This window comes from Heterocephalus glaber, unplaced genomic scaffold, assembly GCF_053883595.1.
Source record: "Heterocephalus glaber isolate CG9 unplaced genomic scaffold, H.glaber_assembly_v1.0 deba00001457, whole genome shotgun sequence".
NCBI classification, from domain to species: domain Eukaryota; kingdom Metazoa; phylum Chordata; class Mammalia; order Rodentia; family Bathyergidae; genus Heterocephalus; species Heterocephalus glaber.
In genome coordinates this window covers 11,200,777-11,219,788 of record NW_028258305.1, presented here as the reverse complement: position 1 = coordinate 11,219,788, position 19,012 = coordinate 11,200,777, and the positions used below count along the sequence as shown (strand labels likewise).

Genomic DNA, 19,012 nt, shown 5'->3' with positions numbered 1-19,012 from the left:
TAAATCAGTGAGAATTTAAATAAGAGAGGTGTCCTGGTACACACTATAATCTCAGTACTTCGGGAGACCGAGTCAGGAGGATCACAAGTTTGACCCCAGCCTGGGCAACTTAGTGGGACCATGTCTCAAAAAAAAAAAAAAAGTGCTATGATCTAATTCAGTAGGAAGGCCTTAGGTTCAATCCTCAGTACCACAAAGGGCAAAACAACAAAAAGATACATAAGAATCCAAGTGCCCATTGATTGTATTTTTTTTTAACTTTCCACTCCCAATGAATTTTGCCAGATTTATTTTTGTGATATCTGATAGAATATTTAGAAACTTGAAACTATTTTTTAATGTGGTACTATAATTGGAAATTCATCACACATTATTAGCATTAGTCCAGTTTTGCTAGTAATGATACTAATTTATGGTTGGGCCACTTATTTAAACTTTTTAAATACTGATTCATTTTGGTCCTGAACATTTAAATAGCTAAGAAGCCACTGTGACTACAGAGGGAAAGAAGAGATGTTATGTGTTATTCTGGCCAGTTTGGGCAGCAATGATTCTGAGAGTCCTCTTAAGTTATTCCATGGTTTGGAGTTTTCATTGTGCTGTCTTCATGAAAGATTCGAACACATTTTTATTCTATACTCCATTTAAATATTTTTCTTTATTAAGTCATAATACATGTTGACAAATTGGATGGATTTGTAGGTCTTTGGGGAGAAGACTGAACTCAGAATGCTCAAAGAAAGATGATATTATATCCCTGTAATGGATACTCAGGGAAAAACTTACATTAAATATTTTCAGTGTTTGGTAGAATGAATATTCATTTTTGTCCTATGTTGCCCAGGATTCCTATAAAGTAGTATATTCTCTCTCTCTCTCTTTTTTTTACAGTTTAAAAATATGGAATGCTTCACGAATTTGAGTGTCATCCTTGAGCAGGGACCATGCTAATCTTCTCTGTATCGTTCCAATTTTATTATATATGCTGCCAAACTGAGCATAGTAGTATATTCTCTTAATGCATTTTAAATGTCATCTACTTTAAACTATTGGGCATATCTATATCTTCATGTAGATATAGATGCACTCATATATATGTGCACAATATATGCATAGGAATACACATATATACATTTATATAGACTTGCATACTCATATTTGCTAAAATTTTAATATGCTGTTTTAGTCTGGCATATAAAATGGAAGATTAGATATCCTCAAATGTTTGAATACTGTTCATTCCTAATGTTCTGCATTTAATTTTCCAAAATAAAATATTTCAGTTTGATATTTTATTAGAAATGAAATAATCATTTAGCCATATCTAGAAACCAGAATAAACAGGGCCATAAATCCTGTAGGTAAATGCAGAAGGTCAGATTCATAAATATTCATGTATCTATTTTTAGTACAATCACTATATAGTTTAGTCTCTCAGAAAAAAATCTTCCATAGCATTCCAACCATGAGATCAAATAAATATTGATGAAGATAATGCAAAAGAAAGCACTAGGAGCAAAAAAAAAAAAAGTTTTATCATTATTAAGTAGAACTTCTGGTTGCCAAAGCATTTGCTATAAGTGAGGTATATTTGTGTCTGATTAGACCAAGGGAAGCACTCAATATGTAGTATAAAACTGACTTATGAGTCAGCCACCCAATAGGGACTGTTGAGCAGATTGTCTCATCTTTGCTACTTGTTATAGTAGTTATTCAGAAACTAAAGCTAAGGTTCTTTTTTTCTTTTATTTTTGATGTATTATGTTTTTATAATGAAGGAGTTGGTATAAGGTGCTATTCAGCTGTCTCCTAAGCTCCTAATTCAACTTCATGTAAAGAGAGGGTACTTGAAAGGGAAAGAAAGAAAAATCATTTGGCTATTAGCTTGTGTTATTAAAACCAAAAAATACTCAGATATGTGGAGATGGATGGACAAAAGGCAAATGGAAAGATAACTATTCCTGGAATTCTGACATATCTATATATATATCTATATGTTTTTTAAAGATTGCAATTATTCTTCTAAACTCAATTCTCTTGTATAACTTAAAGATATTTTTTAAGTGGTTGAATTACTTCACTTAGTATAAAATTAGACTAATATATGTTGGACATATTTCTTCCATTAATTTTTTACTCTTCATAAAAACTAGCATATATAAACATTGACATATTTTGTTCTTGTTCCATGATAATTAAAGAGAATTAAATCTGTGTTAAACGTACTATTTTAAAATTTGTTACATTCTTAGTGATGTTAAAATGCAATATTTGGATCAATGTGTGATATAGATTTTTGTAGATTTTTCTACTCACTGAGGCATGCAGTCAATACCTAATTTCTCTAGAGATATACTGCATTTAACATATTGAGCTTTTTTAAATACTTCAAACCTAGGCATTGAGTGTATAATACCTGTTTTAATTTGACATCATTGATAACCATAAAATATGATATCTAAATTGCATTTTAAATGTCCATTTGTTTATGTAATATATTCAGTGTCAAGGAAAGAAATATATTACATACTTTTTTATTTTTGCCAATTGCTGCAGTATATGAAATCCAAGTCTTGTGTTATTTTCTGCATGGTTTCATTTCACTTTAGCACTCCAACTTTGAAAATAAATGTGAAATAAACTGAAAATGTATTTCTTGTTACTAAACTTAGGGAAATGGCATGGTTTCCACAATACTTATCGTCTCAAACAATAATAAGGAAGGGAACACATTTTATTATAAAATTAATCAAATATTGATATGATGTGCATTTCATTAGTAGTCAGAAAAATAGACTGTTACTTTCTTCTTTAAGGTAAATTGAACTGCTATAATATAGTCCTTGGTTAATGTATAAGTGGTAAAGACTATTTCTTTTATGTGGCATATAGTTTTTCTTTTTTACATTTAGACATGACTATTAAAATCTTGACATGTACCTTGGCTGCTTAGTAGAACTATTTACTGTTTGTACAGAGTGGCCAAATGTAAGATATCTTTTCTCTGTTAAATAACTTTTCTAATCTTCACAGAGTAGTGTTTCATAAAAGATCTAGGGCTTAGTTTTTTTTCCCTCTGCACTGAAGGTCCAAACAAGAGCCTTGTGCATGCTAGGCAAGGGCTGTACCACTGAGTTCCATACATCCCCAAACCTAGGGCTCAGAATTTAAAAGGTACCATTAAGAGAGATTTGGTTTTAATATTTTATTTGCAGTATGACACATAGCAATATACTTTCCTAATATCCTTTTTGAAATTGGAATAAATGGTGGTCACTATAATGTTTTCTAGGTCTTTACACTTCCCAATTGACAAATATATTGAATGACATAGGGTACCAGTTGGGGAAAAAAAACTTTAAATTTGTTCTGAAGATAGTTACTACTCACTTTATCAGGTGAGCTTCTTACTCAGATGTTTTCTGATTTCTGTCATTTTAATCACATACACTCATATTTTGGGCATTTAAACATTGGCTGCTTGAGGCAATCCTTATTTTTTAATAGTCTATAATATTACTCTATATAAGAAATAAGGTAAGCTGAAAGTACTTTAGACAAATAATCAGATCCATTTAGAGGTTAATACTGAAGCTTCTCTTTTTCTCTTTCATTCCCCTTTGGTGAATTGGGCCCAGTTAATTTAACAACAGTTTTTCTTTAGAGTAAGAACCAGTTCTCCAAAATGACTTCTCTGTTCTCAAAGAAGTCTAAATGGACCATTTAACACTGTATAAATATTTTAACTAAAGACTCTTCTTCATCAGAATGAAGTAGGTTGAAAGATACAGTTTCATAAGAGGATAGTTGCATGCAAAATTTGGTCAAGGATGCAGCTTAGACCTCAGGATCTGCTGCTTGTTTATTAATTGTCAAAGGAAGTGTCTTTGTGTCAGTATGTCTGTTACCATTTTAAATTAAAATGCCTGCTTCAGCTATTTCCTTAATTATGAAAGTTATATAAATAATGTTATTTGAATGATGTTAAAACTAATGATGGATGCAAATAATTATTAGATTTAGCATGGGCATTGGATTCTGAAAGTCTTGGACTTCAGTGTTGAACTCTGTCAGTTTTTGCTCTGTGATATTGATCAAGTTAATTAACCTCTCTGAGCTTCTATTTTCTTATTTGTCAATATGGTTAATAATACTTACACTGTTAAAATGATTAAATGAAATAATTTAGTAGCTCTCTATAAATCATGTCAATTGTGTGTATTTTAATTTTGCATTCTAATGTCAGCTATTTCTGGAATCTGCTTATGACTGAAATAGAATTTAAGACCTCACTTGTACCTTTTCTATTGTTACTCTTGGCAATACTTTATCATTTTGAAATGTAGAACAGTTGAGAACACCACAGACTTTGAATGAAAAGAGTAGTTTACCTTGCTCATATTAGTAAGGCCAATGAAAAATTAGGTAATAAATAATATTTAGAAACTAATTTCAGAAAGACTAGAGGAAAAATTTTATTAGTGACAATCTCACTATATTTCCAAACAATAGTAAGTTATAGTTTGAATTAATTGTAAATTATGAAAATATGGAAACTTGCTATTAATGATTATATAACTTACCAAGTGAAACTGAAGAACTTTATGTATTACAATAAATTATGCAAATATATGAATACTTTTTGTCCAAATGAATGAAAATGTAAAAAATGTATTACCTGACCTTATTGATTTTTTTTTTTTTTTTTTTTTGAGACAGACTCTCGCTAAGTAGTTTAGACTAGCCTTAAACTCACTATGTAAACCAGGCTGGCCTTGAACTCCAGGTGATTCTTCTGCCTCCTGAGTGCTGGGAATATAGGCATGCAGCACCATACCTGGCTAGGCATTATTGAATTTTAAAGCTGAAAAAGCAATGGTAGGGTTAGAACTGGATCTCTACTCTATGATTCTTACTACATGGTTCTTCTCATTTATTGCCTTACTTAGAATGTTTTTAAGTGACTTTGAAAATTATATGATGAAAGAAGCAACTTTCAAATTGAAAGATTTTTAAATTTGTTTTTTTCTGTGCTTGGTATTGAACCCAGAGTTTCATACATACTACCAGTAGGCAAGCACTGTACCACTGAGCTCCAGCTTCAGCCACAAAACAGTTTTGTTTATAGTTAGATGTTAATTTTCCTTTTCAGCTGTGATCAACTCTGTGTGAATGGTACACACAGATTCCAATAGTCTTCCAGAATAGTGTCTTTTAGTTAATTCACAGACATTAGAATTATTGTTGTCTGTACAGTAGAGAGCAGACATAAACATGAGTAGAGTCAAAGATTTAACTTCTCTAAGACAAGTTGAATTTCAGTTTGTTTGGTAGGAAACACTTCTCTGCTTGTATCTCACTCTTTAGTGGGAAGAAGGGTGATGATTGGATGTTCTTTTTTAACATTACATGTGTTTTTTGTAGAACTTAGTGGAAACAGTAATAAAATGTTTACTTAACCATAGTTATTAATGTATATGTGCAGTAAAAAAAAAGACTGCAAGATGCAATAATGTATTTTAATTAGATGGGTCTAAACTATAATAGTGAAGTAAAGTTAACCCTCAGAGGGCTATTTTAAATGAAGACCAGTTTATGAAAAATTGGCTTCAGAAAACTAAATGACTTGTCATTACTTACAGCTTCATATCAATTAATCCCTCAGTTGGGGGGTAGGGGGAAGTGGCTCTGAAGGTTCATTCCATTTTAGTTCTGATTGTTGTTCCTCAAAGGGCCTCTTGTGTGTACCCCATGTCATCTAAACAGGTGCCAGAATATCATTTTTTGAAAATTAGAGGATGCAAATTTTTTAAGGGAATTGCTGTAATGGAAAAGGGACTTGTGAACACATCTGTACAAATGGATCCATTCTATTATTAATGAGAGATTTATTACTGAAGAAATCACTATAGAACAGCATGGTAGAAATTATATTTTTATTTTAATTCAAGAGCCAAGTCTTGCATTAGGACATTGTTGAAGTTGTGCAGAAAGTAAACGGCACCCATGGGACTGCAGCATTTGACTAGATTGAAGGGCCTTTAATAATCCAATACTCTAAAAGCAGTTAAGATAAAGTATATATAAGAGCTAATCTTGTCTTTTACTTTCATAATAACTTATGAATGGGAACCAAAAGTAGTTGGCAATATGCTGGCATCATTGTTTTCAGTAGATGGCTTTTTAAAATTAGAAACTTAAGTTCATTGTTTGACCTTTCAGAGTTTATTTAATGAAAGATAGTAAAATAGTATATGTGTTTACACCAGGTTTCATTGCCACATACTGGTTTTAGAAGATTATATGCCCCTACATAGATGAATATTCAAGTAATGGCAGAAATGTAAATACTAGCCTATTGTTTTTATAACAATTTGGAATGGTTATAAAAGTGAGTATACTTTGTGGTTATTTGCTACCATATTGCTGTTGTAATCATTGTTTCAGTTACTTGCTAACAAGTATTAGTTATATTTGACACTTTTCTGAGGTTTCATTGTTCATCTTTTGATATAAGGCATTTTAGTTTTTTTCTGTTTTTGTAGTACTGTGTGTTGAACACATGGGTGCTCTAGCACTGAGCTACCGTATGTCCTAGTCTTTTTTTTTTTTTTCTGAGACAAAGTCTCACTAAGTTGGCAGGCTGATGTTGAACTTGTAATCCTCCTGCTTCAGCCTTCTCTGAGTACCTGGGACTACTGGCACATGTCACTGCCCAGCTTCCATAGAGGCCTTTTATATATTTTAAAAATATATGTAAACTTCTGAGAAATTGAGATAAGTGATATTTATAGGGACCTGAAAATATTCTTTTGAACATGTTTTTGGCTTCACTAATGACTCCCACCTTCCTACCCTCCCCCCCAACCATCGCCTCACCTTCATATTTTCTATTCAGAGTATGAGACTAGAATTTTAGCTTGGTGCCACTTTCATCTAATCATAGTATTTATAACATTATAGAACTGTGCATCTAAAGCAAGTCCACATTTTATTATACTTTTATGTAAGTGAAAAATCTTCAGACAGACCTGTTTTTTAAGATTGCACACTAGATGGCAGTTTTGTCATATTCTTCTGACTTCGAATGCTACCACCAGTGTGAGTGGAACAGGAAAGGCCATCAATGTTTAGTCTGCACTCAGAGAGTCTCTGCATGACCAATGCAGACCCCATGGACTTCCTGGAACATATGTTAGCAATTTAGCTGCAGACATTTATTTCTTTGTTTTACTGCTTGGCTCTTTGAGAAAGTGTTGGTGCCGGGTTATGGGTTGTCTGGATCATGTCAGAGGCCATGGGGATCAAGTTCATGTGACAGGCCAGACTAAGGAAAGATGAAGTTGGAGGAGGTGAGGAAACTGACCCTTACTTTCAGCAGCAACAAGTCATTGCCTGTCTGTGGACTGGGGCCAAACGCCTGGGTGTTTTAAGTTTTGCTCCAGCTGAACAAACAAAACACTTTGCCCATTTGGCTTTTTCATATTTCATCAATAGTAGTTCACTAAGATTTCTCTATTTTTCTAGAACTTACTTATCCCTCCTTTTTCTCCCTTAATGCTTTCTGCTATAGCCCTGTCCAGAAGAAGTGACTTTGAAATCCTTGGTTACTGCATGTTGCGGTGGTTATATGGGAAACTTCCTTGGGAACAGAACCTGAAGGACCCTGTGGCTGTCCAGACTGCTAAAACAAAGTACAGATTTTCAAGTATTTCATCATTTATTGTAACAGGTCTGAAGGGATATCTTAAAGGGATCTAATATCCCAGAATAGATTGTCATTCATCTATATGACAAACAAAACAAATTTATTTAACTTGAAAAAAAAATGAGTAGACGTAAAATCCTTTAAGATAACACCTATAAAATTAGATGTATCTTTATTACAAAGCAAAATGTCTGTTCCTTTACAGGGTGTTTTCCAGAACTTAGATTTTAGGTGGTAGTGTTTTCAAGAAAGAGTATTTTCAAATTAGTATTGTACGAGTGTGTAGATAGAGTCTGAGTGTGCTGTGTTTGATATTAACTGTGCGAAGGAACAATGTGGAATGGGACAAATAGGGCTTGTATTTTTTCAGTTAAGAACAACATAGATATGTTTTATTTCTTAAGGAAGAAACAAAAATTTTATATGATCTCTTTATATGAGTTAATCTTGTACGTAAATATTTTTAATAATCCACACTCAATTTTTACTACTTAGATTCTATTAGCATTAAGAATTAGGTCAGATTTAGAACAGAATCTTTCTGTTTTACAATTCTTTCACTGGTCAGGCCTAAGAAAAAGTTAGTTGGAGCAGCACAGAATAGCAAGTGTTTCATTATATACAAAGATAGGCTTAATAGCAGTTATCCACAAATATAAAAAATGGAAAAGACAGGTTAAGTTTTAAGTAGGATAAGTCACAACAGAAGGAAAAAAGAGAGGATAACATATTTATAAAAAACAATCTTCAAATGCAGTATAGTATCAGTTCTTAAGAAAGAAAATTTGCACTGCAGATTATATTTACAACTACTAAGACATGTATAAAACATATCTCTACTTGGAATCATGATCATCCTGGTCCCTTACCCCAAATTAATACATTTATATAAGGCTATATTAGAATGAACCAGTTATTTATCACAGTGATTAATGTGTTCTTATTAACCCGCATGGAACTGACATTCTCCAAACCTTGCATCAGGTCAAAGCCTTGGTATCCAACTTTCCAACTTACTTTACCTAATTTGAATAATGTACTTTATTTAAAGGCTAGCATTTTAGTTCTCATGGTTATATACATGTTTTTCTTTTAATAAGACTTACTAATGATTTTAGTATTATATGGATATATAAATGTATTAATTGGAGGCATCTATACTGAGTATATCTGCATATGTATATTTGTGTATAATAGGATACCATATACATTATAAAGCTTTCATAAGTCAACTGTATCCTCCCTTTGTTGTTTACATTTGTTTAATAAAAACCTACAGAATAAAAAATCTAATATATTATCAACTTTATAATTCAAATAAACCAAATTTTAAACTTTCAACATTTTCAAGCTCTTTATATAGTATGTGAGCATAATGTATTCAATCTACTGAGAAGGTATAACACTGAATTTCCCCTTAAGGGCATGATTGCGTATTAAACCATAACATTTTATTTCTTTTACACCCCTTTCCCCCTCTTACATAGAGTGGTCTTAGATCATTGCATTCATCACTGTTATTTTACCTGTGCCTAACTTTGTGACTCATTCACTTATATCAGTAATTTTAGATAGATGTTTATAGATTTGTGGCTAAGACAACTTTACGAGTTGTACGTATTTAGGACAGTAAAAAGTGCTTACAATGGATTTTTAATTTTTAAAAATATTTCTTAACATGTTTAATCATAAGTTAGCATAAAACATTACCCAATGGAGAAAAATATGCATAAATAATTAAATAATTCATCCCTTTCCAGTGGTAAATATCTGAGAAACAATATCCTTAAAATCCAGATAAAATTTTTGAATGGTTTTTTTTGTTGCTCTTAAGAAATGATCATGACCAATTTCCTACTTCTACATTTCTTCATGTACAAAATTTGTATTAAATTCTATATTACTTAGTGCATAGGTGGGCCATGTAAAATTGGTCAATGGGAATTATGGCATTTCTTCCACTTTTATTTATCCTCCCATCTATTATAGGTAAGTGGAAATAAAAAGCATTGAAAGGCCCAGTTTTGGTGATCTATCAACACAGAGTTAGAGTCTTGTTTCCTAATTAAAACAGCGAATTGTGGGATTGAAAACAAATTCATTGTGTGTTACTCCATTTTGTTTCAGCCTGTTGGATGAGCTTCCTGAGTCAGTGCTTAAGTGGGCTCCGTCTGGAAGCAGTTGCTGTAAGTCAAATGATAACATCTACTTTCCCTCACATTTATAGGCCACCACATTTGTCACTCTGGTTTTGTAGCTTTTGCTTAACCCATCCACTCCTATTCCCACAGTAGAAGGAAACTCTTCAGGGTTACAGATAGGTTGCTAGAGAGAAAATGTTTAGATCATCTTTGACATTAGAATACAACAATCCTATAACAATCAATATATGTGTTGCTCTAGGCTCTGCTGATTGCACTTATTTAAGATACATATTTTAAGAATCATACACAAGCTTAATATTCAACTGCATCTGGTATTTCTATAATTAAGACTTTCTGGTTTTGTTCCTCTATTGTTGAAAGAAGTGGGCCTAAAAAAATCAAAAATTTAAAAAACCAAATCATTAAACACTTCACACACTTGAGTTGCTCTATAATTGAACAGACAGCACTTTTATTTTTTTTTTTAGTAGAAGAGTCTGATCTTGGTATTTGGAGGTATATTTCATAAATGGTTTTCTCATTCAAGTTTGTATAGAACTTTTTGGAATTCTTTAAATGATAATATTATCAATATAAAATAGTAAGTCAGCTTAGAATTACCCAAGTTCCTGTGATTTGTATATGCATCTATGATATATTATTCAGCACTCATTAGTAATTGTCGTATAGGGAAGAGTCAGCTAGCTCTGTCATCAGAGTTGCATTTTGTCAGAAACAGATTAGCAGAGTGAATCTTAGTCTCTGCTTAAACTGGGCAACCTCAAGGTTAGCTTTTCACTGACTTCTGAAAATAGATATATGCACTGACCCTATAGTCAAGGTTAGATAGCCCAAGTGTCCGTTTCCAAGTTGAAAAGTAGTTTTCTTAAAACTTATATTTACAGCCCTTTTTGGACCAGAAACCAAAATTTTCATCAGTGAAGGTAATGAAAGAGGAACAACCCAGTAATACTTTCCACTTTACCTTTGTAAATCCCATAGTCTGTTTCCCCTTCCTGTGGTACTTTTCTTTTGATGGAGGGTACCAAGCAAGAGATTTATTCAGAGAGAAGCATTGGAAGATGAAAATTTTTGTTTTTATAACTGCCTTAAATAATCTGGCCAAAATGAAAATATTCCTTTTTTTTGTCTAATATTCTTATTAGCATTTTTACCAAGTCATTTGTTTGTTTTATTTAGTGGGACAGCAAGAAAGAGAGGTGGGAGAAATGTTATTTCTTTTTCAAGTTCTATATCTCTCTCAGTTTTCTTGTTCCCCTGTACAAAAGATAACTGGTTTAGGAGTAGAATAGAAAGCCGAGTTGTCCTGTATTGTACAAAATAAATGCTTGTGGGCCAATGTATATACTGCGATGCATCTATCATTAATCTCAAAGTTAAGATTTGAGTCATATGAAAAATGTAGATCAGAGGCACACCTGTTTCCTCTTTCTTAGTGCAAACCATTTATTTGAGTTTATGCTGTTACTTATAAAATGCACATTTCTATTTCTGAAGCACAAGATATTGAAACTTTAATAAGAAATGAAGTTCTCTTAAGTTTAAGTTAATTAAAGGAACTGATTTGCAGAAGGTTTATTACTAAGATATTTTATAAAATGCAACAACCAGGGAGTCTGCAGCATGCATGTCCAACTCAATGTAATAATAATTTCAAAAGTTTTTATCTCTTGAAATGATACTAATGATACTTAATATTTCACTAGCTTAAAAAGCACATGATTCAAGAATATCATAATTTCACAGTACTCAAAGCAGTTTGTTTTATAGTTTGGGAAATATGCTAGTAAATTTTTAAAAATGTACTCAATATAATAAATCCAGATTTTGAAAGGCTAACATTTAAAACTGTACCACACCACAATAGTCTAAGCTTCAGATTTATAATAATAAATTTATAATTTCATTTTCATTTTCTACTTCTCATGTCTCACTGGTACCTCATTTTTCCAAACCTCTGTCCCATGAAGGCTTTGCAGCACAGTTCCTATCAGCTGGTGGAGTGCCAGAAGTTTTCCACTATCATACAACAATGATTGGTTCTCAACAAACTCAGCTCTCTCCTTCATTTAGGATATTCTGGTTAATAGAATTGTAATAAACATCAAACTGGGCTTACCAGTCTTCCTAAAACCAAAGAGCAACAGGATATTTATATTACAATGGTAGTGAATATAATCTTTTTTTCTTTTTGATTATCCCTTCAGGAATTGTATGCCCCCCAGGGATTCGAGGAAACATCAGTTATAAACGTGATGATAAAGTATCAGCAGTTGCTAGTTCACGAAGATTTGGTTGACTGAATGCTAGATAACAGAGTTTGATATGTCTCATAAATTAGAGAGGAAAAAAGTAGGTTGCTTGATTGTTACATTGTGTTGGGGAAGAAAAAGCCCAGAGCCAAGAATTTTCATTTTATCATTAGCTTTATGTTTCTAATGTTTCTAGAAAATAGCTTTGGACTCTATAGGGTAAAATGGTCAGTTTGATTTTAACAGGGAGAAAGGGGATGCTGATCATTCCTGTTGGAATTTTTCCCCATAGGGAGTGAAATGCAGTACCCCTGCAGTCCTCCGTTTGAATGGAGGTAGTCCTGGAGGGGAAGGGAAGGCTTACTAGGAAAGCATTCCTGCCAACTCATGGAGCTTCCTGGATTTCTCCCACTATGGGATATAAACAATTAAGTGAGAAAGTAAGAGGAACTTGTCAACAATACATTCTTGAAGGGACAGGGATATCTAAACAAATAGAACAAATGGAAACTGGCCAAATTTTACACATAGTTTTACTGCTCTTCTATCATAATTTTAGGTTGAACATAGTATTGCTACTCTTCTGTCTTAATTTTATATTGAACCTCTACCTGAAACAAAAACTCAAAAACATTTCACTGAAGCTGTTTATAACTTTCAGTTACTAATTCTACTTGTATTTAAAAGCTGGTAGGCTTAGGGGGAGCATGTGACTCAATGGTAGAGCACTTGCTTGGCATGCTTGAAGGCTTTGGTTTTATCTCCAGCACCACAAAAATTAAAATTCAAAACTAAAGCTAGTAGTCCATTTCCATTCTAGTGAAACATTAGAGAAAAACTTAAAGGTGATAACTATTCATCCTCCTGAATTAAAATTAAGAATATGCTGTAATCTCACAGGGCCAGCTAGGTCTACACTTGAGGAAAGTTGTGCATTCTGAAGTTAAGAAGAGCTAAAACCATGGAAATCAAAGACATTACTAAACGTACTATTGTAATGTTAAAATGAAAACCTTACTTAAAATTTTCAATGATTTTTCCCCCTTTGCAGTCAGATTTATAAGTAACAATTGTTTTTAACTGAATTTTTTAAAGTTGAAGAAAAAATATGTCTGAAGCATGTCTGATCTATTATATTTTTGTGTAGTCCTTAGTAGCTGCACCTCATAAATCAAAATCACTAACTATAATTATTAATGTTTGCTTCCTTCCCTAAGATAAGTTCATTGTAAATATATCAACTTGTATGTTAAAATCACCAATTTGTCCCATATTGTCAAAACTGTAGGTCACTGTATTTGTCATTTTTAAAGTGCTTTTAGTTGAACTGTTCATTTTTAGTTTATTCAGGATGCAGGCATGAGAGAACAGAAAACAGATTTTTAAAGCTATTAGAGTTTTGATAATTCTTGCCAATTATGAATGACATGTAAAAATTTAATACTTCACAGGTGAAATAGCCCAGTTTTTGTCATGTGTTCATAGTTTAGCTTATGATGAAAAGCCAAACTATGAAAGGCTGAAGAAAATTCTAAACCCAAGTGGAATACCTTTAGGACCACTGGAATTTTCCATTAATGGACAGAGTGTAAATGTACATACTCCAACCAATCAAAAAGTAAGTAACATAATCCCTGGGATCCTGTATTATTACCTTCTGTGAAACTTTTCCATAAATGAAGTTGTAATGAGTCACACAACTCAGTTTCTCTTCATTATATTTAATTTTCATTTCTACTAACTCAGCACCAGAAAGACATGTTGAAAGTTCTTTTGACTCATTGTCTCTCAAAGAGTAGGGTCTCTGGCCTACTGTGTACTGTTAAAGAAATAACATGGTTACTAATGTTCTCAGTCTGTAACTAGGTAAAGTTAAAGGGTTAATCTGATTTGATTCAAGAGAGCTTTATTTACTTCTTTTCTTTTGGGTTTCTTCAATTATTGCCTTCTGTTTTTGCCTGCCAGTTTGGCCATGACTTGGTGCTGGATAACATTCCTAGATGTTATTTTTTTGTGCTGATATTTCAATCTATAGAAGCAATTCTTTTAAGAAAAGCTATCACACTTCCTTCTTTATTCTTCTATCTTCCAACAAACTCCCTAACACCAACTTAAAAAAAAAAAAAGGATTAGAACTTAGAAAAAATACAAAGAATTAGGACTTCACACATTTTTAAAAGAGGTGGTATAAATCTGAAACTGCTGTTTGCAACATTATTGGACAGGCAACTAAACGTCCATTTTTTCCTTGATTATCCATATGCAAAAAAAATAAGCAATGTGGAAGGCATATTTTCCTAATGCATGTACAATAAGGGAGGGTCAGGATGCCATTCATTTTTAATATTTCTTATGAACTTTGGATCATCACAAATGTTCATGAGCCAGGAATGCAGGATGCAAACTAATGTGACTGATAGGCTGCTAGATGAATGGTGAGTCAAGTATCAGTGCACAGATGGTTCTGATTTGCTGAATTTTGTAGCTGCCACAACTGAAGACATAAAATATCCTTCTAGTCATAAATTAGCTCTTTGGAAGCAAAACCTTGGCACCAGAGCTTTACAACCTTCAATTAGTAGGAAAAGAAGTATTTGAATGACTGTGGTATTGACATCTGTAGGCCTGCATAGTAATCATTCCTAATAGAAGAGAATATCTGTTTGAGGAGGTTTTGCATGGCTAATTAACTACCAGTGAGAATATGTAATTTTTTCATGATCTCCTGATTGTCACCTTTCTCTCATGATACAATTACATTTTATTGTAGCAAGTGCCTCACAAACCAATTGTCAGCACTATTTACGTATTGCAGAAGGCAGAACAAAAGTTCATGTTTAATAAAAAGCCACTGGATTTTGATCTTAGTAATTACTGAGACTTACTGTAACAGTTTTATTGACTTTTGTATTTTTATCACTTTTCCAACAAAACAAAGAGCCATTTCCTTGACATAGTATTTCCCTTGCAGTAATGGTCACCACTTAATCTACACTAATTTAAATAGATTCTTTCTCTTTTTTTTGTAGTTTTTCAGTTTCATAAACTTAATTGAAATATAAAAGAAGCCATTTAAAAAACCAGTAACTATATCCATTCCTATAAAATTCTAATTATTATCTACTAGAATTTTCAGTTTCATCAAATTTGAAGGGTGTTGGCTGTAGAGCCATTTTAATATGCAGAGAATAGAACATAAAGCATTTTTTCAATGAACTTCCATCAAAAATATTTTATTACTTTTGATTAGAACACTTTGGTTAAAAGTAAAAAGAAAACACTTAAGAGTAATATGCATTTTTAAGAACTTTGTTTCTGTTAATAATGTGATCAACCTAGATGTATAGATAGTAAAATACATTTCACACTAGATCGGTGTTTATTAATGACTTGATTTTTTTATTGTTATAAATGCATATATATATTTAATAATGACTATAAAATACAGCTTCACATTGTGTGGCTACACTTTTAAATATCTTTTAATTTTTATTTGTAAAATGTACAGAATTTATAATACTGCAAAAATTGAATCTGAAAATGTTCAAAAGCATAGTATGACAATATAAACTATCCTATACTCAGTTTCCCCTGAATGATGCAATTATATAATGATTTCCATAGTAGATTGCTTCTGTTAAATAATAAGTTAAAGTCCACAATGAGTATCAACTACCTGGCCCCAAATTTCTGTTTAGTCTCAAACTCTTACCAGTAATTAAAAACATTGCTTGTTACAGTGTGGGAATCACTTTAGTTATTCAACGGACTAGTGAGTGAATTCTGAACTTATTTTGTTGGACAAAGATACTGAAAAAGAAGCTTTGAGACCAAGAAAAACTGTATAGATATAAATAAAATGTTTCAGAAGAAAAAAGTTATGAATATTTAATTTTTTAAAATGTTGTTTATCTCAGTATAAGTGAAACACTGAGGGAAATTTGGTATTGTTAACAAAAATATATTTGTGTTAGGTATTAGAGAGAAGCACACCACCATAAGAATCTCAGCAAAAGTAAAGCATCATTTTGCAAAAAAAAATGAGGCATTCTTCTAATAAGAGATTTCACTAGGCATCATGAACTGATCTCAGTAAAATGAGTCCTCCTTTTGAAGTCCTTAAATACTGTTACTGGAGCTAATTGGAAATGAATTTTCATCAATATTATAGAAACACTGATTTTTTTCATTGAGTAGCAAATATTTTGGGGTATGTGTCTCAATGAAAATAATGGTATATATAACTGAAGTCAGTTGCTAGTAGTTCTGGCCGCTCCTGTAGTTGCACTGTCAATCAAATTAAAAGACTCTGCTATCAGGGCCAACACAGTCTATCTGTGCCATTCAGTGAGTTTTTATTGTTCTTGGTGATGGTGGTGCTGGGAATTTAACCCAGGCCTTGTGCCTGCTAAGCACATACTCTGCCACTTGAACACTTGAGCTGTATCTCCAGCCCCTTACTGGGATTCAGTGTCCAAATTCCAATGAAGAAAACCATATTTTAGTAAGAATGCTTATTGAGGTGAGCTAAAGCTCTAGAATTCTTAGATGAGAATGTTAAAGCCAAGTTGGAAAATAGCTTGAAGGCCACAATTCACTCAAATAAACTACTTCTTTAAGGGCCATAGATCATTTATCAGTTTTATCACTGTGTCCCTTATTATGGTGCTTGAATCCATATTGTAATAGTGTAGACATTTGGACATAATGAGTCACTTATCCTTCCTAAATGCTTTACCTAATCTTCAAGCTATACTACATTTCAGACAATAAATGTTAGTTTCTCTATTCACCCTAAATCTGAATTTCTCAGCAAATCCATGGATGAATAGATTGCTGGTACTGGTAATCTTTATATAGAACTTACCTGTGTACAGAATTCTTTCTTGAACTTTAATTCTCAGACTAATTCTACTTACCTTCCTGTTTATTTTCTGTATATGAGGAAAGTGGAATACATATTCTGGATTAGAAGCATATTTTAGTTTATTTTTTTAGGAGTCCAGATTAGTGTGATGCTCCATTGGAAACTACATAAAAGCTACTTCACTTGAATAGCTACTTTTCATGAAAATGACACATATTTGAATAGTATCCTTCTGCTTGATTATGTGGGATGCCTGGAGTGTTGTATCTATGGGAAAAAGAAAGTTGCACTCTGTTTACAATTAAGAAGTAGACTTAATCACCTTACTTTTTCTTTTACAAGTTTACCTAAATATAGAAACTTTCCATGAACTAGGTATCATTTTGTTTATTACCTAAAGTGCCCATGGCAGTGTAACTCAGCTATCTGGCCAACTGACAGCAGATCCAGGAAGCATCATCTCTTCCAGGAAGCATTACAAAAGCCTGAATATATTATGCCAAAGGTGCCCCAGGCAAAAATTGGTACCTTAAATGTTTAGCATACAGGAGGCACTAAAAACCTCAATCATATCTCAACTAAAACTAGAACTACTGTATAGTCCAGTAGTCTCACTTCTGAGTATATACCCAAAGGAAATGAAGTTATGATACGTAAGAGATCACTGCACCCCTATGTTTATTTCAGTATAATTTACAATAGCTAGATATGGAAAGAACATATTGCCCATTGATGAATGAATGGATAATGAGGATATTATGCTAACCGAAATAAGCCAGGGAGGGAAAGACAAATAACTCTATGGTATCATTTATATGTGGAATCTAAAAAAAAAAAAAAAAATCAAGCTCATAGAAGGCAGAGCATAGAACAATAGTTGTCAGAGACTGAGGGTTGGGAGAATAGAGAGATATTGATCAGAGCACAGAAACTTTCAATTATAAGTTGAATCAGTTAGGAATCTAATATACATCATCATGGCTTTAGTTAATACTGTATTTATATACTTGAAATCTGCTAAGAGAATAGATGTTGTGTTTTTACCACACACAAAAATGGTGATGGATGTGTTACTTAACTTGATTGTGGTGATCATTTCATAATATATAACATATTTAGAAATATTTTTTAGCCAGGCATGATGGCACACACCTGTAATCCCAGCACTCAGGAGGCTGCAGCAGGAGGATTGCTGTGAGTTCAAGGCCAGCCTGAGCTACACAATGAGTTCAAGGCCAGCCTGAACTACAGAGCCAGACCTTGTCTTTAACATTTTGTGAACTTTGTATAATTTTTGTCTTTTACATCTCAATAAAAATGGAGGAGAATCTCAACTAATCCTTTATATTACATAGCATATTTTCACAGTGATTGCTAAGGCAGTTTTAAAAGGCTAAAATAGCACCAACTTTGGGAGAGTCTTTGATTTACACTAGTGGTGTGATGTACGTTTATTCCTAAAATGACTTCATTGGAAGAGTGGCTCAGAAAATGGTGACCCATCAATTTTCCCAGTAGTTTGCAAGGAATGAGTGGTAAAAATAAAGAATCCTTGAACAATTAGGAAACATTTTGAATTTGCAACCTACTGAAAGGCAGTGGTTTGCCATTCTTTGATAAGCTGATATGCGGGAGGAGGAAAGAATAGTGTTGTCACAACTTAGACCTAGCCACAAAACACCAGCATATTTTCAAGGGAAGGAATGAACACAGTTGGCAGTAGAACCTAAAAATTGAGAGACTACAAATTAAGGGTCTGTTTGCCCAGCCAATGTAATTTATTCTCTATTTTGGCACTGGCTACTCCATTATTTCCCCTTGTGCTGTTCATGTCTTCAGCTCCCTATTTAACCCATGAAAAAGGGTGATGACACTTTCAGCTGCTGTAAACATGGAGCTGCTGAGCAAATACTTCATACAAGGACCTTCACTGTAGCTTTCAGTTTCTCAACTGTATTGTAAGCTCTGCCCTCCTGTTTCTGTGTCTCTTCGAGGTTACTGAAAATCAGTCACCACCCAG

At 32.8% G+C, this 19,012-nt stretch overlaps 2 protein-coding genes and 1 non-coding gene across 13 annotated transcripts in view; 1 reads left to right on the top strand and 2 right to left on the bottom strand.

Moving 5' to 3' along the window:
- Vrk2 (VRK serine/threonine kinase 2) overlaps positions 1-19,012 on the top strand; it is a 150,768-nt gene that overhangs the window by 66,466 nt on the left and 65,290 nt on the right. For all 10 annotated transcript variants that reach the window (XM_087216352.1, XM_087216351.1, XM_087216350.1 and 7 more), the window contains exons 9-11: positions 7,574-7,694; positions 9,836-9,894; positions 13,577-13,743. In XM_087216352.1, the coding sequence (XP_087072478.1) occupies positions 7,574-7,694; positions 9,836-9,894; positions 13,577-13,743 (347 nt within the window). The remainder of the gene's footprint in view (positions 1-7,573; positions 7,695-9,835; positions 9,895-13,576; positions 13,744-19,012) is intronic.
- Positions 895-1,001, bottom strand: LOC147826956 (U6 spliceosomal RNA). The gene has a single exon (XR_015453304.1). It is a non-coding gene; the product is annotated as a U6 spliceosomal RNA (small nuclear RNA).
- The window catches only part of Fancl (FA complementation group L), a 96,910-nt gene continuing 83,575 nt past the window's right edge, over positions 5,678-19,012 (bottom strand). For both annotated transcript variants that reach the window (XR_015453098.1, XR_015453100.1), the window contains one exon: positions 5,678-17,259. The gene's annotated coding sequence lies outside the window, so the exon portion shown is untranslated. The remainder of the gene's footprint in view (positions 17,260-19,012) is intronic.